This window comes from Mirounga leonina, unplaced genomic scaffold (genome assembly GCF_011800145.1).
Source record: "Mirounga leonina isolate KUSES-001 unplaced genomic scaffold, KU_Mleo_1.0 Mir_53, whole genome shotgun sequence".
In the NCBI taxonomy this organism is placed as follows: domain Eukaryota; kingdom Metazoa; phylum Chordata; class Mammalia; order Carnivora; family Phocidae; genus Mirounga; species Mirounga leonina.
The window spans coordinates 21581281-21601896 of NW_023270807.1; the positions used below are offsets into that span (position 1 = coordinate 21581281).

Sequence of the window (20616 nt, forward strand, 5' to 3'; positions counted from 1 at the left end):
GGAGTTAGGGTTTCCATATATGAATTTAGGAGAGACACAGTTTAGTCCATAGCGTTTTCTTCTTTCTTAGAATGAATGTATTGGAATCACCTGTTTACTTCCCTGCACCTCATTACGCAGGAACCACCTCAGGCCAGACAGTGCAACTATATTTCCATTGTATCCTTGGCACGGTTCCTGCCACTCAAAGGCCACATGGTCAATGGTGCTTGAATGAATGAATAGGTACTAACTACCCTGTTCTGCTCCTTTACCACTGTCTTAACAGGTATTGCCATAATTAGCTGGGGCTTAGGCATAAGCAGATACCCAGAGTGACAGAACATCAAAATAAGCCTTATGCTATGGCTGGAACAAAAAAGACAAAAAACAAAACAAAACCAAACCAAAACAACAACAACAAAAAATGTGTTGGCAAGAATGTGGAGAAAAGGTACCCTTGTATACTGTTGGTGGGAATGTATATTGGTGTAACCATCGTACAAAATAGTATGGAGATTCCTCAAAAAATTAAAAATAGAAATACTGTATGATCCAATAATTTCACCATTGGATATTCACCCAAAGAAAACAAAAACACTAATTCAAAAAGACATATGCACCCCTACGTTTATTGCAGCATTATTTACAACCACCAAATTATGGAGGCAACCCAAGCATCTGCTGATCGATGAATGGATCAAGAAGACGTGGTGTACATATATGCAATGGAATATTACTCAGCCATAAAAAAGAATGAAATCTTGTCATTTGCAACAACATGGATGGGCCTGGAGCATATTATGCTAAGTGAAATAAGTCAGAGAACGACAAATACCGTATGATTTCACTTGCGTGTGGCATCTAAAAAACAAAATGAACAAACAGAAAGCAGAAACATACCTATACGTACAGAGAACAAACTGATAGTTGCCAGAGGGGAGATGAATGGGAGGATGGGAAAAATGGGTGAAAGGGAGTTGGAGATACAGGCTCCTAGTTACGGAATGATGAAAGGTACAGCAGAGGCAATACAGTCGATGATACCATTACGGCAGCGTATGGGGACAGACGGTGGCTACACTGTATGTTTTAGCGTTGTGTGGTGACAGACGGCGAGCACAGCACACCGTACAGACCTGCTGAATCACTATGTTGTGCACCTGAAACTAATGTAACACTGTGTGTCAACCATACTTCAATAAAAAAAGCAAAAACAACAAAAAACAAGCCTTGTGCCAACTCTGCTACTGAATGTTATGAGGTCCTCATCAGAGTGGTAGAATGACACGTCAGTTAAACTAAACACAGATCCACAGCCACTCTTGGGCCAGGAAGGAGATGCTGCACCATATCTTTATGTGAGTAGCATACCAACCGAATTTCTAAGTTCTTATTTCAGATGAACAAGTTTGTAGAGAATAGGGTAAATAATAAAGTATATCCACTGAATAAGTGACTATGGGATATGGATACTATACTCCTCCATCAGTTCAAATTATGTATAAAAAAGAAACCACGGCAAACAGGCCTGTACAAAACTTTATTGTACTTTGAGTAACAAGCATGTAACAAAATTTAGAGCATGATTAGGATGAAATATCTCAAACATGTTCCTTACAAAAGCAGTAAGTACAGTACACAAAGACTGTTCATAATATTTTAAAGTCTGCTAAAAATATCAACATGTACTAGGAGCTGTGGAGTTATCTTTCCTTTTGACTAGAGCATTTATTCCCATTAGCTTTGCTACAAATCAAAGTTAACATATAGGAACATACACATATAATAAGTGAAATGGAAGATGAAGGCATACAACAAACATTCCAATTACTAAGCAAATGTGAAGAATGAAGTCTTTTTAGCATTCCTGAACCTGCATTTCCTTGGAACATACTGACCAGGTACAATGAAACTTTTTTCTAACATATTCTTAACGTGACACCATTTTGACCATTCCCCATGCAATCAATACTGTCTCTCAGCATAATTTGAGGGTTTGCACATGTACTTAAGGAACACTTTCATCTCATTCAGAGGTGATCATTCAAAACCCTGAACACCCACCAGTCCACTGTCCCTCCCCAGTTAGGACAGACACCGGAGTAAGTGGCAACACAGTCGGTCCTAACCGAGTGTCAGCCCTGATGTTCTTTCCAACGACACCAGACATGTGTTTTGGCTAATGTGACAAGCATGTGCTATGAGATATGAAACATGAAATTCACACAGACATGAAATTGAACCCAAATACTCTGCTGCATGGAGGCTGAATGTGAAATATTTCACAGTGACTGAAATTGACTGGTAACAGGCAATGGCGGGTTTTTTTAATGTTCAACTTTGATTAAAATAAATGGACTTACAAGAAACCCTTGAGATTTAGTTAATGCTACTAATCTAAAGGCTTTTGAATTACTGCAGGGTCTCTAGAATCAGTATATGTGACCTTTTATATATTTTTCCTTAAGAAAAAAATAATAATAAAAACACCGAGGTACTTTAGTTTCTTTTCAAGGGATTACTGTTGTTATCTTCCTGAGATGCAAAAGACCACAAGAGAAAAGCACCATGCCTAGGTTGCTGAGTGAGGCATCAGACACTAATAGTTTGGTCCTTTTCTAAATGGATCTCTTCCGACAATTACACTAAAACATAGTGATGGATCGCAGATGCCAGGGGGTCCTGGTTGCCCTTGGATTCCAGGTTTTCCATGATCTCCATCTTTGCCTGGGAGACCTGGGTCTCCTGGAGGACCTTCTTTGCTTATTCCAGGAGGGCCCTCCGGACCTAAGATGGGACATGAGCAATATATGAACAGAGGAGTTTGGTTGTTGATGATGATAGAGCTGATTCTGTAAGAAATTTAAACTGAAAAAAAAAATTTTTTTAAGTTTTACGTATTTGCACAGATGTGAAAAGAGGGGGGACTCTCTTGCTAATCCTATATACCTCCCATGTGGAAAAGAACTATTCAAAAATCATCAGCAATTTTTATAAAACTGGGGCTAAGCTATATTAATATAGCAATCATGCTGATTAGGACACAGAGCTAACATTCTAATATTTTAATTGGTGGGCTGCCCAAACATTTCTTCCTTCCAGCATATCTTCTGTCAATATCATTATAAATTTGCAAGTGAATAGATCAGTGATCTAAAACTTTACTGTCACTTTTGTGCCATATTTGCAGTTAAATGACTATTCTCATTAGACACATTTTTAAGTTTCCACACTTAAATACAGTCACTACCATGCAATAATTGTGATCAACATACACACAAAGGTGTGATAGCACTCATTTGTGAATCATTGCCTAATTAGTTCAATTAGCATGCTCAAAGGAAGGAGAGTTAACGTAGGATTTTGGCCTTTTAAAAAGTTGATGACTCAAAAGAACAAAATAGTCAGCTTTTGAAATGGGGCAGAGTAGTCTGAGGCACTATTACTAATCATTCCTGCTGCTATTACTAAGAAACATTTATTTAGCACTTAACTACAACTGTAGATACTGTTCCAAGTATTTTACATAAAGACTGTTGAATCCTTTGACCCACTCAAAAGCTTCTTGAGGTAATAACATCTACAATAATAAGGGGCACCTGGGTGGCTTCGCCAGTTGAGCATCTGACTTTGGCTCAGGTCATGATCTCAGGCTCCTGCAATCAAGCCCAGCATCAGGCTCCCTGCTCAGCGGGAGTCTGCTCGTGCATGCTCTCGCATGCGTGCTCTCTCTCCCTCTCTCAAATAAATAAAATCTTTAAATAGTACATTTATTGAAAACATGAGGGCGCCTGGGTGGCTCAGTTGGTTAAGCGACTGCCTTCGGCTCAGGTCATGATCCTGGAGTCCCGGGATCGAGTCCCGCATCGGGCTCCCTGCTCGGCAGGGAGTCTGCTTCTCCCTCTGACCCTCCCCACTCTCATGTGCTCTCTCTCATTCTCTCTGTCTCAAATGAATAAATAAAATCTTTAAAAAAAAAAAAAGAAAAAAGAAAACATGATTGTTATGCACTGTTCCAAATGCCCTACGTGTATTAACTCACATCATTTTCCAATAATGTCATGAGGCACATAACATCTCATCACCATTTCACAAATGAGGAAACGGAGGCATAACAAAGTTAAATAACACAGCTAGGAGCACCTGGGTGGCTCAGTCGTTAAGTGACTGCCTTCAGCTCAGGTCATGATCCCGGGGTCCTGGGATCGAGCCCTGCATCGGGCTCCCTGCTCCGCAGGAAGCCTGCTTCTCCCTCTCCCACTCCCCCTGCTTGTGTTCCCTCTCTTGCTGTGTCTCTCTCTGTCAAATAAATAAAATCTTTAAAAAAAAAAAAAACATAGCTAGCAGAGGGTGACTTAAGAGTCCTCCATTCAGTTATTCTGCTTTCTTGAGAATCAAAGATTGAACAGTGATACACACTAGATAAACATGGGTGACTAAAACCATTCAAGAACTAATCTACAGAGTGGTTTTCTAAGGCATCCAAATGATAAACAAGAGAAAATCCTGAGTGATTCATGAATATGATAGAGGAAGAAAAGTCTAGGAGTTAGAGCTCAATGTGTTGAATGTGAAACATTCAAAAAAGGAAACAAATGTCTTGATTTTAAATTTTTTGACATAGGTTGGTGATGATTTTCTTAAAGCCAAATGTGCAGCAACACTTATGAGCATATAACAAGTCTTACCTGGGGGACCAGGAGGACCTTGTCCTCCGGGGTACCCAAACCCTTGGTTCCCTTTTGCCCCATTTCTTCCTGGTAGACCTGCAGAGTGTCAAAGACAGGAGTAAGCTTACTTTTCCTATAAAATCACTTCCTCCTAGATTGTTTCTTTCAAAGCTGTTCATACACACATTGACAGAAAAATAAATCTTTTAAAAATAGCTTGCCATTTATTATTTCTCATGGGAAATGGAATTTTTGAAGCAAAAATTTCTAAAATTATCAGTGATCTAGAAAGATGTAACAAGGATTACATATTAAAAAGGAAAATGGCTTGAGATTATTAGCCCTTTCTCGTAATCATAGTTGTTTATTTATTACTGTGATTGAACATCTAAATTGTTCATATAATAGTAACTGAAAAGGGAAGTATTATCAAATGACATTTCATATAAACATTCAAAGACAGAGAAGTTGTGGACCATTAGGAAGTTTGGTTGCAAAACATAATTTTTCCTGTAAGAGAAAAAAACCTTTTCAATAAGGTAACAGAAGTTACTGAGGTCAAAATAAAGGAAATAGTGTCTGTGTCTTTCTATTTAAAGACCTTCTTAAAGACTCAGGAAAAATCTCTAAGTGCATTGTCAACGTTTTCTAATTTGTCACTTCACAAGCTTTAAACTTTAACCTTTCTCTACTTCAGAATATTGCTTTAAGAAAATAGAAAATTTGCTTAACTAGTTGACAAATTATTTAGAGACTGAAGTATACAAGAGCTTTCTGTCATCATAAAAACAAAGATGAACCCTTGCCTATTAAATCAGTTTAGAGGGTAAATACAAACCATACCCTTTTTTATTGTTTGTTTGCTTATGCACATAAAGTACCTTTTAATCCTCTGGCACCTGGACGTCCAGGAGCACCCACTAACCCAGGAACACCATCTCTTCCTGGCAAACCAGGAAATCCTCGAGGACCTTCCGGGCCTATGGGACCAGGTGGCCCAGGAATACCAGGGGAACCGTGCTGGGACTGGCAATGATCACAACTATGAATTCTTCCACTCTGAAGTAAGACTGGTAGCTGAGCTTAAAAACAAAGAAGTCCCACCCCTTATGTTTAAATGGCAAATGTGCATTAGTAACATCTCTACTCATTTTTTACAATTTACAGATGCCAATTGGTCTGTTGACCAATAATTTCACTTCTAGGAATTTAACTCTGGAAATACTCAATGGTCTGTGTCATCATTTTATTGTAGCAATTGCTTAAAATGGGAGGGAAAAGTGAAAACAAACCTCAAAAAAGAAACTGGCAAATTGAAGACATCCATATTTATGAGTTAAATTTTCAGAATTATGTCAGAAAAGAAAATTTAATTCACGGTGAAATCATGATAAATTTCTTTATTAAAAAGATTACAAAAGAGAACATATAATTTTCATCTTCATAAACATACTCATCTAGAAAAAAAACGGGTTTATAAATGTCCTTTATTTTCTTATCTTACTTATATCTTTTATAATTTCTACCAAGAATCTGTACTACTTTAGTAACTTTAAAGTTATTAAAATCTGTTGGAGGGGCATCTGGGTGTCTCAGTTGTTAAGTGTCTGCCTTCGGCTCAGGTCATGATCCCAGGGTACTGGGATCGAGTCCCACATCGGGGTCCCTGCTCCGCGGGAAGCCTGCCTCTCCCACTCCCCCTGCTTGTGTTCCCTCTCTCATGTTGTCTCTCTCTGTCAAATAAATAAAAATCTTTAAAAGAAATAAAATCTGTTTGAGACTTACCTCTTAATACATCAGTGCAAACTTGTCGAATAAACTGTTCTGAAAATTCTCTCCCCTGCATCAAATTATTTGGCATTATAACATGTACATACCAAGTAAAAAGCAATGAGAACACAAGAACTATGGAAGAAGCAGAATACGTACAGGTTTCCCATCCAATCCTGGAGGTCCCTGAGGACCTGCTACCCCACGCTGCCCCTGGGGACCCACAGGCCCCATCAGGCCGTCCATCCCAGACTCTCCTTTTTGTCCAGTGGCACCTCTGACACCAGGCTCTCCCTTTTCACCTCTCTGAAATCAGAAGAAATCTTTAAAAGCTCTATTTAAATGTTTCAGAAGGTATAATTGCATCACAGAATTCCTTAAGGATATGCATATGACTATATACATAGGTATATATGATGTACATTATATAGGGAACAGCTGTGAAATGCTGTTATTAATCAGAAGAGAAACTTCATATATTTATCCATCCACCCATCCCCCCAACTCCACAAATATCCTCTCTTCATTGAGCGTATTGTGTAGGCAATACGTTTAGTGCCAGAGAAACAGCAAACATGACACAGTCCTGTTCCCAAAGAGTTTAAATTCTAAAGAGACAAATACAGAAACACCATGTTCTTTGTTGAATATATGCAGGAAAAAACTGAGCTCCTAATCTAGAAGAACCATTAATGTTCACAAATATGTAACATTTCGTAACTAATTCAATGAATCCACATATTATGAAAATCACTATTTAAGAACTGAAGAACATGAAAAGCATTTTGTTTGTGATGTCAATAGCTAGATTTATACAGCATTGAAAATTGAAGCAATAAGGACTGAAAAGAGAGCATAAGACATGAAGAAACATACCTCTCCTTTTGCACCATGATGGCCTTGAATTCCCTTTGAAAATTAATAGGAAAAAAAACTATAATAACTGTGCAAGGTACAGTACTAGAAATGTGGCATGCACTTTTTGCCACAGGTTTAATCAAACTTTAGTTTTTAATTTGAAAAGTACTGATAGAATCAGTGAAAGAATTACACATGATACCTTTTTTGGGTTTTTGTGTTTTTTTTTTTAGCCAGTGAAAAGGACTAGTATCTAAAATATGTTTTAATGAGAACACTTTCTCACTACCTTTAAATAAAAATGATTTACATTTTTTAATATGAAACTGCTCTGGCCTTAGGACTTAACTGCTTCCTGGCCTATGGGGTTTAGATGCCACCGCACCACTAATTCCCAAGTGCTCTTGAGGCACGTGTTAGACATGTCCTCCTCTGCTGGAAGTCCTTGGGGCAACTTCAGGGGCTGGATCCTTATCAAATGTTTAACCACTTTCAGTTTTGCGTTCACTGAAGGGATATTCCTGTGAACTCGAGGAGTATGTGCTTTTTCTAATCCAAGCATCTTTATTATATCTTTTCCCCAATATGGACGTCTTTTTGTACTTTTTATTCTGGTAACAATATGCAGTTTATGAGGGTGCTGTGGATCCCCACCATATTTTTCATGATCTGCAGGTGAAGGCTGAAATACTTTATCTGGAATTCTTGACTTGGTAAATTTGTGATGAATCCAATCCGTGCAAATAAGAGACTCCACACCTTTGTCACAGTTTGGAGTCTGCCTGGGGGCCTCTGAACTATGGAGCGCAAAATCCCTGCCATGAGTGTGGTGACTGTTCTCTTCTGAGGCGAATGATAGAAGAAAAGAGGAAAGATCACCAAGCGCTACATTCAACCCCAGCCGTCACAGCATGTACCAACTGCGACGCTGCGCACTTTTGATCCGGCCACGTCCCGCCCATTCAAGGGCCATCACCTTTTTTGTCTTTTTAAAGGAGACTAATGACTAGGCAATATGCTAACTGGGTAATAGGAAAATGTGAATTTATGTAACTATTTCATTCTTAGATATGAATATTTTTATATATGCAGGTCAAATATGTAGGTTAGAATGGGATTCTAGCTGAATTCTATTTAAATTCTATTCTGATTTTTAAATACGTTACTACTTTAATGGAAATTAAACTCAAATCAGGTAAGATATATTTAGTCTTTTATTTGGCGATTAAATGTTCTATTTTCCCAAGTTTATGTTCTTAAAATTAAATTTCAATTGAGTACTATTTGTAAAAGATGAGTTAAAGCAAATATGCCATTCAAAATGATTACTAGGGAAGAAAATACCCATCTGTCCTATACCTAAACCATTCACAGCTGGTAATTCAGAGATTAGAAAAGCCATGTGAGGTATAAATGGTATTCTTCCCCAAGTGATACACACCCTGGGGAGCCCACACAGGAAACTCACCCACCGTTACAATCATTGAATGCATCTGGATGGCTCTATTAAATTACTTCCCACTTCTAGTTGGGAGTTCGTTACAATGACACATTACAGGTGATAAGAACTTTCAAGAAAGGCATTAGAATTTCCCATTTTTGAAATTCCTTGTACACTCAGGCTCTAAACTCACCCCATACCAGTTCAGGAACAAGGGTGGAGCTCACACGTACACAGGCAGGATTTCATGATTCAACTTTACAATTAGAAAGGGTGTTCCACAATTCAATACAAAATTTAGCATATAACATTTCACACTATATATTTTGCGTTTGAATATTTATTTGGCTTCATCTCTAGGTTCCGTGAACAAAGATACCCAGATTAGACAAAAGGGAAGACAAATTAGGGAAAAATCCATGTATGGCACAGAGAAAGGCAGATTCTCAAATCAAAATGAGAGCATAAAAACACCAAGTTTTCATGTAAATATAGCAAGTAAAACACTGTAAGACTATTCTTTAAATATTGAGGTTTCTGAAGAAACGCAGGGGTGTTCCCTACCAGACATAACCCTACAACCGGTAGCTTGGGTAAGAAGAGAGTTCAGTTTGCACAACTAGAACTGAATTAGAGCTGAAACTGAAAACAGCTGTCATCTGAGAATCCACCAGGATGATCTCATGAGCGAAACACAACACAAAAGCCAAGAAATCACACACTTGCAGCACTTGGTAAAATGACAGGTAACTAGTACTGTTTATTTAAAGAGCTTGGGACAACTATTCGGCTGCTGAAAAGCAAGAGTTGCTCTGACCCCCAGGTACTCCCTGAGGGCTCAGAGTTCCTGGTGGTGAGAAATGCAGCGGCCAACAAATCTAGGGCAGAAGCTTTCTAGGGAACTCAAATCCTGCCCAGGGAGCAGACCGCTCTTTCCCTTGAGAAGTGAGGGAGAAAAGAAAACATGTTAAGGGAACTGTGGAGAGTGTCATCCGGAAGCCAGTGACCTAGCGAAGTTGGGAGCTCAGACTCGACAGGAAATAACCTTCTTTTCAGTTACTGTAAGAATTTGGGGGGAAAGGCTTGAGTTGCAGAGGTTGAATGGATGAAGAGGTGAAGGTCCTCCTATGAGTACAGCTGTTTAAACATATTGTGTGATTAACTCAGGGAAACCAAGGGGGCAAGTCTGTGTTGTCTGTGAGGAGAAGGGGGACAGAGCTGGCTGTATCATCAAGAGGATCGGAGTCAAGTGGAGGAGCATCAAAATCAAAAGACACATTTTATTGAACATAGTTGTATGCAGGCAAAGTCGGGCCATTTCTCCTCTTAGTTACTTCTGTTCTTGGTGTTAGCTTCTAAATTCTCAAGTCTCCTTAATACCAGCACTAACCTTCCATCCTCTATTATAGATAACCTTGTGACCATATGCTTTCAGACCTCGCCCCCATGGTCTCTCACTTCTCCAGCTGAGGGACACAGGGACCTCTGTCCTCAAAGACACCACTCAGTTTTATCCCCCTCTCTTCAGAACCAGTGTAATTACTGAATCTCTTGAATGTCACATTCGAAAGAGGTCTACCCCACCAGGGGACTCATGTGTACACTTTGCCCTTCCAAGTGTGGACCAAGTTGGATCTGAGCTCAACTCTCAGCAATTCAGCAGCACGCAAACTACATCAAGTACAAATCATTTGTAGGCCTCTTTTGGCCCCATTTAGCTCTGACTGAACTTGCAGGCCATATGGCAATCTCACTACAAACACTACTTAGTGAGGAGAGTCTAGACAGGGAAGAAGCAAAACAATTTTACTATGAATCTATTCCGTAACACAGTCCCTCAAGATAGTATCTAATTAATCTCCAGCGTAGTAAATTCTATCTCTGAACCCATAAGAGGGAAACAAGTACATTCCTCCCCTCCTAACAGGCTTCAACTACTCGCATGTCAAGAAATAAATCAAGACTGAACAGTAGATACGGAGATACTGCCATTGGATGGCTGCCTTTGGCCAATAACTATTCCAAGACAGCCATTCACTTGACCAGAAAAAAGCATGGAAAAGCAAGTATAACCGTCACCAATCAGTACAGAAAAATGAAAATATAAGGCAAATGACTAAAGCCAACCATTATCAGCATCACCACCTGACATTTTCTTCCTCGCGTGCTTAGAGTGTGTACTACATCTGCCGTTCTTCCCACTCATTTCCATTTGCAAGTAACCGGCTCCCAACACCATCCAGTTATGTGATTCATTATTTCATTGACCATCAGGGAAAACAAAAATACCTGTTGCCCCGGGATCCCTTCTCTTCCATTTTCTCCCTTTTGGCCCTTTAAAATTTAATAAAAATTATTGATTAGCTTGCACACATATAATGCAATCACAACTAAGACACAAACTATGTATTAACCTGTGGTTAAGAAGAAATGTCACCAAACCAGTGATGCAAATATATAAAATGATGCAAGAGAGGAAGAAGTCTCTCAGAGGAAGAAAAAAAAAAATCAACCCTAATATTAACAACATGAAAATAATTTAAAAATCCAATGGCTGTGGACATTTTGTTAATTTCAATGACATAACTATGTTCAGTGCTGACTATACACATGCCAAGACAAGAAGACATCTTTAAAGGAATTTTTAAAAATTAAAAATACACTACAAAGTGGAATATTACTCATATATTTTGAAAAATGGAATCTTGCCATTTGTGACAACATGGATGGAACATGAGGGCATTATGCAAAGTGAAATAAATCAGAGAAAGACAAACATTGTATGATTTCACCTATACATGAAATCTAACAAAATAAAACAAACAAACCAAACCGAACCAAAAAACCTAAGCTCATAGATACAGAGAACAGAATAATGTTTGCCAGAATGGAGGGGTGTGGGTGAAATAGGTGAAGGGGGTCAAAAGACATAAACTTCCTGTTATAAAATAAAGAAGTCCTGGGGATGGATGTATAGCATGGTTACTACAGTTAATAACACCATATTGTATATCTGAAAGTTGCTAAGAGAGTGATTCTCAAAAGTTTTCATCAAAAGAAAAAATTTGTAACTATGTAGGGTGATAGATGGTAACTAGACTTATTGTGGTGACCACTTCACAGTGTATACAAATTTTGAATAATTATGTTGTACACCTGCAATATAGTTGACCCTTGAACAATGCAGAGGTTGAGGGCACCAACCTCCCTCAAAGTCAAAAATCTGTGTATAACTTTTGACTCCCCCCAGAGTTAACTACTAATAGACCACAGTTTACCAGAAGCCTTATGAATAATATAAACTATCAATTAATACATCTTTTGTATGTTATATGTAATATATCCTATTCTTACAATTAAGTTAGAGAAAAGTAAATGTTAAGAAAATCGTAACAAAGAGAAATACATTTATGATACTGTACTATATTTATTGAAAAAAAACTGCATTTAAGTGGAACTGGGGTGTTCAAACCGACATTGTTCAAGGGTCAACCATATACTATTATATGTCAATTATACTTCAGTATGATGAGTACCATAGAAAACATTTTGCATGAAGATCTTTAAATCAGGACAAATAAGAGAGGAAAATTAATAAAGATATAAACACATTTGTCCCTTTAATAAATACTTTTGGATATCCATCATATATAATACATGGTCCTAGCCCCTAAAGCACTACTTCATCCCTATGTTGGACAAGATAATTAGCAATTTCTAGGAAAACAAATACCTAGGTAATATAATCAATGAATGATCTAGTGACTTAAATTTTAAATCACTCTTGCATCGTGATTTATTCACTTACTTACTTAAGTGAATTCCTAATATTTATTGAGTGACACCTATTTGCTGGCCCAGAGGGACACTGAAACAAAGATATTGTTTACCTTCATGTTGCTTACTGTGTGGTGGGAAAGATAAGCCATTAAATCAAGAATAATGAAAATGCATACTTAAATATCTGGGCTGGATACTACCGGAACAGGAAGGGGTATCTGACAGAAGGGGCATCTTATAGGGTAGGGAAAAAGACTCAACCTTAAATGACCAAAAAGAGTCAAATAAGGAAGCACTTTCCGGGACAGACTTTATCTTGAAATGTGTGGGGCACCACGGAAGGATTCCTGAGCAGATGTGTAGCTTAGTTATTGCATGCTGGTAGGAGCATGGGAGGAAGGAAGGAGACTGCACTCAATACTTTTGGGACCAGTGAGGAGGACACTGCAGTAATCTGAGAGCCATGACAAGAAATGATTAGGACAGTGTGGACAGGAAGAAGGGGCCAAGTTCCAGAGAGACTTAGATGTGAAACTGCTGGTGGAGAGAGAAGAGAATGAATTTTAAGATAACTTTCAAGACTTTTTCCCCTCAGGTCATTACACAGTGCTACCAATTACCATGACAAAGAACAGAGTAGGAGATGGTTTATGGGGAAAGGTGACAAGTTCTGTTTTGGACACGTTGATGTGCACATGAGATATCCAAACTCAGTACCAAGAAGGAAATTGGAATATGTCGGTTTAGAGCCTCACAGACACTTCCTTAAAATTTGCCTCACTCTTCATTTCAAAATTAACTTAAAGACATCATAATAACACCTGAATATCTTCAGTAAAAGAAATTGAATCAACAGTTGAAAAACAATTGTTGAGACTCTAACCTTAGTAGAGTCTAACTCTACTATTACTTCAATTTGTAATTTCCTTTTATGCCTCCAGAAATTCTAGAGTTCTTTGCCTTTGTTGCTAAGACAGCCAAATGAAACATGCTTCTAAATCATTAGATGTCCTCAGCCTGATTTAATTTTGTGGTATAATTCTCCTTCCTTGAACATGTTTTATATTTGGTGTTAATGGTTTCTTTTCGAATTGATTTGTGCCATAAGCCATTTCAAAGCATTTCTGGAAACATACATACTTTCCATAAATATATAAATAAAGATATTAGAAGTAATGTAATAAAATCTATAACTGTTTTTGTTGAACTATTTGGTTCCCAAGTTTTCTACAACACTGAAGTGAAGAAGAATCTTAAAATGAGATTTGATGATGACTAAAATGTTTAGAAGACAGGAAGAAAGCTGGGAATTAACAATTAGATACTGATGGCAAAACAGGAAGGAGTTGGAAACCACGTAAGAACTAAAAAGAGCAAAGCCCTGATTTTATTGTCAAACAAAAATAAAAAAGCCAGCAACATACCTGAATGCCTCTTGCACCTTCACTTCCTTTGTCCCCCTGCAAAAAAGGCAGTTTAATGTTTAGCATAATCTAGGATCTTCTGTATCCTTTCAAATAAACATTTTTCCACAAGAAAAAAATATTTGGTCTCATACAAATTCCACAAGTTATAAGCAGAAGCTGATTCCAAAACAGTATTTGGGAAGAGAGTAAAATCGTATTATGTCAAAATGATGTTCTAAATGAACACTGTCTTGTGCTCTTACATTTGAAAGGAAAATTGACTACAATTTCTATTTTACCAGGAATAAGACAATTTTCTGTATTGACCACCATCTGAGGTTAAACAAACATGAGAAAACTCATTTTGACAACTGTTGCTTTATTAAATCAAACTGAAAATCTTCCATTGAGCCAGTTGTAGCCACACATTTATAGGACGCAATGAAGTAGAATATTATGTTGAAATGGTATTTTAGAAAACATATGCTTCAAAAATGAATTTGGGGGGATATCCATATTCCAGAATAAAAATAAAAATCCTAGGATTTTTTCAGCTAGAGGAGATATTCGAGATCAACTAATTCAATGTCCTGGTTCTTACAAGGACATGAATATGAATATGAATTAATATAATGAATCTGCAAATCAAGAAAGATAAGCACTTGCCCTAAGATGAACCTGGACACTGTTTCCAAATTTCTTTTCTACCTTACCATGCTCTCTAAACAAAGAGCGAGTTTTGTGTTTACAACAAACAAAATATAGGTGATCTTTCAAAGGGCAAGTTTTGAACACTAAATTTCTCTAAATCCAAACATATATTCACAGGTTTACTTAATATGCACTAAGTTTCTAACACTTCATTGCTGCTAAGTGTCATCCCTGTCTCTCCTGTGTTACCAGCTGCTTAATGGAAAAAAAAGGTCAAGGATCATACTAGTTATAATAACCTAGGGGCCAAGTATATAACACATGAGAAACAGAAAATTGAAATGGTAGAAAAACTAAAACAGCAAGGGATATATAGATGAAGATGTAAGTTAGTATCCTTTCCAGAATAAAAGCCAGGATATTTACTTTTATCCTGAAATGTATGTATTTGCAGTGGGATTGACTTCTGTGACAAATGGGCAGTTAGTTGTGTCTTAAAACCCCCAAATAATATTTATATAGATATAGCTTCAGCCTTCCTTTACTTGAGAGAGAATGAACCTAAAGTGTTGCTCTCTTCTCTCACCAAATCCTTCTACATCAGTATACATGATTTGTATTTTAAACTCCTCAAATTCATTTTAAATGAAATTCTATGTAATACACTCTTTCATAAATAGGAACTTCATGGTCAAACATTCTGGGTGTAATTTTTATCTTTTTACACTTTTGCCCCAGTTTTGGTAACAGTAATGTTCACATTTCGGTAAGAATGCCTGACATGGAATACTTTTCCTACAAAATTCTGATTCATGTGGACTGACAGCAAAGCAATCTGAACTTAGAGGATATTACTTAAGGATATGTTTCCATTTTCTGAGCTGCATGCCTCATCCAAGGCCTTCATCTAGGAGACCATACCCATATAGGGACATGAAAGATACCACAGCTATGGACATGGTGTGGATCAGATCATACATATACAAATATAAAAGTCAGCTTATCGTTAAAAGTATAATCAGTCCTACTATGATACTTTCACAAAAGGAAGACTTACATGCTAAAAAGCTGATTAAAAGTTAATTATATCTCCTAAATAATGCATACCTTTTTTCCTTGAATTCCAGGTAAACCCAGGTATCCTGGTTCTCCCGGGAGACCTACTGCTCCTTGTTCTCCCTAGGTAACATAGAAATTACATAAAGATTGCAAACCTACTGCTTATGAAAAACACCACTGTTTTTATCCCTACATATATTTCCAATTTATAATCCATGGTTACAAAATTAGTTGACATTTAGAGTTATTACTGCAGACATAGTAAAGAATGAAAAGATAACTGGAGTCCTGATAACACTTCTTACACTTTTTCCTATCTTTGCTAGTTAAATTATTCTGATAGCAATGTTTTAAAATTTTATAAATCTTTGTCATTTTTATTTTATTTCATAGCTTCAACCAGAAAGTAAATAATAAAGTAGTGATAATAAACAAAGGTATCTTTTGTTTTATTAACTTTCTCTTCTTCCTTGAAACTGCTTATTCTCATATTGCTACTTTAAAGAACCTATTTTATTGTTACAAAACTGGTGAGTAAATAGAACTAAAATTACTGAAAATCTCATTACTGTTTTTGCTTTGTTATAGATTTTCTCTCTACCTCTCACAAGCACACAATGAACAATTTAGTTACTAAGATTTGCTCAGTATGCATGCTTCATTTTAGAATGTCTTTTACCACAAAATATATTAATACCGCGATGTTCTTCATATGCCGTTATGTTTTTAAAACATAATTTTAAATACAGAATAGTACTTAACTGTATTGATTTACCATATTTGTTTTAATAAAATGCCAATTATTAAACATTAGTTTTCACCATTTTTATTTTCATAAACAATATTGGGGTGAACATCTTTGTAACTAAATAGTAAACACACTCATGTTTTTTTCTTTGTACGTAAGGAATACTGTTTTTTAGAAGTAAATTCTTGAGCTATTTCCAGTACAGGTAATATTCCACAACTTAATTCCTCCGCTCTCCATCATCCCATGGATAATCCCAAGGGATTATTTCCTTTATGAAATAAAGATTGCTTAAAAGTCTTACATAAGGAAATTTTCTGAAAGTTATAGTGATGATGTGTCAATGACATTTAGGTCATATCTGTAAGATATAGGATGGAATCCTGAACTTGCTTCATCGTTTTTTGGTTTGCGTTTTACCATTAATTTCAAACTCTATCACATCAACTAAAGCTTACTCTCTTTTGTGGAAAGAGCTTTGTCCTCTTTACTTATTATGCCCATTCCTGAACTGTTGAATATTACTGGAGATTGTTAAAGGCTTGAAGAGATTTGAAAATCCTATTGAAATAAACATCAACCACTTGGTTTGGAGGAAACTGGTATAAAGGGCTCTGAGACCCCACACTAAATCCCTTCAATCAGCATACAAAAAAAAATAGCACCACTTGTGAGAGCCACACACACTTTCCTTCAGTTACAGAAGACAGTGATATTCTCTGGACCAAAGAGGAGGTTCATATTAGCATATGGCTTTTACCATTTCTAGCAAAATCAAGCCAAAGGGTAGTTTATGTCTGTTAACCCAAACTATGATAAAGTGTCCAAAAGACAAATGAAATCTCGCATTGGCCATTTTCCTTCATGTTTGTTAATTTTGTAATATAGATAATCCTTCATTTCATATAACTTTTCTTAAGGGATACATCAAATAATGAAGGGGACTTACAATTCTTTGAATATATTTGCAAATGCCTCAAATGATAATTACCTTTAGTCCAGAAGCCCCAGGCATCCCTTTAAGTCCAGGTTCACCTTTATTTCCCTGTCAATGCATCAAACCATTTGAATTTTAAAAAATATAGTCACAATGTATCTGATATAAACACTTAAGAGAATACATTTAAAATAATTTTTACATTTTCAACTCTCCAACTGTTTGAAACATAGACTCTGTATGTTAAGCCTACTTATTAAGAAAAACTCTCTTGGGCAAGGAATGAGTCCCCATATTTATAAAGCTTTCTAAAAGCATGTTTTAAAGCTAGCAGCTACAAGTAAGGGACAAGCTACGAAACCTCAGGAACCAGTGCTAATTAACTGGGTCTCCATACTCCACAGACCAGAGCCATGTATTTTAACAACGTCCTATACACTGAGAATCTTCATCTTTGCCCTGTTTCATTTTCTCAGCATGACTCACCTTCAGCATGCAACTGACGGAAAGAAAATTAGCTTCAAATGTACAGTGGCTTTTTTTTTTTTTGAAAAAATATGAATCAGAAAATGTTTACTTCGTGTTCTTTTTCAGGATTCGAGTGCAGTCCTTTCTAATAGAAGCTGGGAGGGCAAGACCAACTTGACAGGGCAAAGAATATAAAAATATAAAAGGGGTTGGGTATATATAGAGAGAACACATCTGCTGGCTAATAAGGGGAGACTGTCAAAGATAGTGTTCGTTTTCAAATATACTTTGATACCTAAAATCCCAATCTAGTCTATGTCTGGCAAAAGCAAGAGCCAAACTGGGTGTACTAATAAGTAAAGGTAATCAACTTCATTTTCAGCTTTTGAAAAGTTTTCTAGGTTGCTCATGTTGAAACATATGAACACAATATTTGGACTTAAAGCATTCAGCACGTAACAGCATTATTAAGCCATTGAACAATGGTTCCATAAAATTTCTACTTTTACAAGTGATTAAGCAGAAATTCACAGAGGTGACAAGACTTGCTGCAAGTTACAGTTACAGGACTTGATTATGTTAACATATCTTAATGTCATTTAGATAACAATTTTTAAAACTAGAATATAGTATGGCTTAATGGCTTTTTAAAAAAAAAAAAAGGTATTATAAACCAAGTTAGATGTTTTCTAAAGATTCACCATAGAGTTTCAGCCTTGTCCTTGCCCTATTTAATACAACTTTTTTGTCCCACCCTAAAATTCATACCAATTGATATTGAAGGCAGAGTTGACAAACTTACTAGTTGACAAAACAGGCAGAGATAAACTAACATGGAGGTAAGTAAACTATGGCCCATGGGCTAAATCCAGCCCAAAGCATGGTTTTGTAAATCGAGTTTTGCCAGAACACAGGCACATCCCACACAGTTAGTCCATGGCTGCTTTTGCAATATAATAGCAGAGTTGAGAAGTTGCAACAGAAGCTACATGGCTCTCAGACTAAAATATTTACTATCTGGCCTTTTGCAGAACACCTGAGCTAATATACTACATGAAAAAAAGTTGAAGTGTCTCACTGAAAAGATTACATTCAAGAGGTATAATTTTAACACTTTGAATCTATTTTTAACAAAATAATTGCACAAGTACAAGATGAGAGAAAACAAACTTTACAGTAATTCATGTAAAAATAAGCAAACTGATCCTGGAAACAGCCATATCAGCTTTCCCAGCCATATCAGCAGAATCTACTCAAGTGGTGGATGCCATACAGTATTGTTCTAAACTCTTTATGAAAATTCCAGCAGATTTAATGACCCCTAGCTCAGTGTGAGCTAACAATGTGAAGTGGTTGATAAAAACAAGCTGATGAAATCTTAGGCTGAATTCATAAGAATTAGAGCATCCAGAACACCACGGGGGAGTCCACTGTACCCCAATTACAACTACTATATATCTTCTTTTTTTTTTTTTTTAAGACTTTATTTATTTATTTGTGTGAGAGAGAATGAGAGAGAGCACATGAGAGGGGGGAGGGTCAGAGGGAGAAGCAGACTCCCTGCCGAGCAGGGAGCCTGATGCGGGACTCGATCCAGGGACTCCGGGATCATGACCTGAGCCGAAGGCAGTCGCTTAACCAACTGAGCCACCCAGGCGCCCTACTATATATCTTCTTAACTCTGTATCTTCTTAGAAAATGACTTTGAGATATTGTGCAGGATCTCCACTTGGTAAGGGTTTTATACCAATTCTGTGCATACTTACTACTGCTAGGACACACAATACTCCAAGGATTCACAAGGATCCACCACTGGTGAAAAGGCAGCTACTTTTCCCTCATCACTGGGCTCCCATGATGTTTTATCCTATTTCTTTCTCTAAGTAGTTTTGAAATTAAAAGTAGAATAGATTAGGTCATCTACTCATCTACTCGTTTTGTATCCCAGGGTCTATTCCCATGGGACAACATCTAGTTAAAGGTTTAATTCTTCCAAAAGAGCAATTCCATCATTTTCTTTTGTAAGGTTGTCCTACATTCTACCATTAAATAGTTGAGAATAGTTTGAGTCTAGCCAGAACATACTTGATTTGAGCCTCTAATAAACAAAGAAAAAAAAAAATAGCTGTCTTAGCACAGGATTCCATATACATAGAAAATGGTCCAACCATGGTATTCAGAGTATCAGTTCTATCTTGAGAATAACCTAACCTGACATCCTAAACATACTTGTCAGGCTTGCCTGACATTTTTTAAAAATGAAAGTAAAGATAATATACTATCTTACCCACAGTTCTGAAGGAGAGAATGCCTAATAAAACCCATGACAAGGCATTTTACAACAAAAATTTCATATACATTCTACCAAATAAAAATATCAAGATGATGACTCAGGAACTGGTAAAAAGTTATCCTCAATCCTAACTACTAACCCTCTCCATTTGGTGGGGTTTGGCACCAAACTCCATACAACTCTACACAGTCCTCAGTGCCCCTGGGATGATGAGAGAGGAGGAGGGGCTCAAGTAGTGAGAGATTCCGGACGTTTTCCTGCTTAAACCAGACCTGCTTTACATCAGGCTGTTTTTATATGCTTAGTTTTTGTTCTAAGATTTCATTCTTACAAATGACTGTTCATAGAATTAAAACCACATTTAAATAAAATCAGTATAGTTAAAAGTTTTCCTGAGTACATAAATGATCATTTTCCATAAAGTTTTCTATCTTATTTAGTTTCATTTTGTTTACCTTAGATCCTGGTGTTCCAGGCTGACCGGGCAAGCCATCATGTCCCATCAAACCCTACATTTTTAAGTGGAAGTTTCAAGAGTAATTTAGAAAACAAT

The 20616-nt window shown here is 36.9% G+C and overlaps 2 protein-coding genes across 2 annotated transcripts in view; both read right to left on the reverse strand.

Moving 5' to 3' along the window:
- Positions 1-891: 891 nt before the first annotated feature.
- The window catches only part of COL21A1 (collagen type XXI alpha 1 chain), a 233169-nt gene continuing 213444 nt past the window's right edge, over positions 892-20616 (reverse strand). Inside the window, exons 20-30 of the mRNA XM_034991134.1 lie at positions 20519-20572; positions 17357-17410; positions 15666-15737; positions 13926-13961; positions 11011-11055; positions 7299-7331; positions 6582-6728; positions 6438-6492; positions 5534-5734; positions 4671-4748; positions 892-2769 (exon numbers count right to left, since the gene is read on the reverse strand). Coding sequence (XP_034847025.1) covers positions 2582-2769; positions 4671-4748; positions 5534-5734; positions 6438-6492; positions 6582-6728; positions 7299-7331; positions 11011-11055; positions 13926-13961; positions 15666-15737; positions 17357-17410; positions 20519-20572 — 963 coding nt within the window. The 3' untranslated portion in view covers positions 892-2581. The remainder of the gene's footprint in view (positions 2770-4670; positions 4749-5533; positions 5735-6437; positions 6493-6581; positions 6729-7298; positions 7332-11010; positions 11056-13925; positions 13962-15665; positions 15738-17356; positions 17411-20518; positions 20573-20616) is intronic.
- LOC118001147 (39S ribosomal protein L30, mitochondrial-like) lies at positions 7508-10989 on the reverse strand. Its single transcript, XM_034991132.1, is given in 2 exon segments — positions 7508-8045; positions 8048-10989. Coding segments are annotated over 2 exon segments (483 nt in total). The 5' UTR covers positions 8103-10989; the 3' UTR covers positions 7508-7617.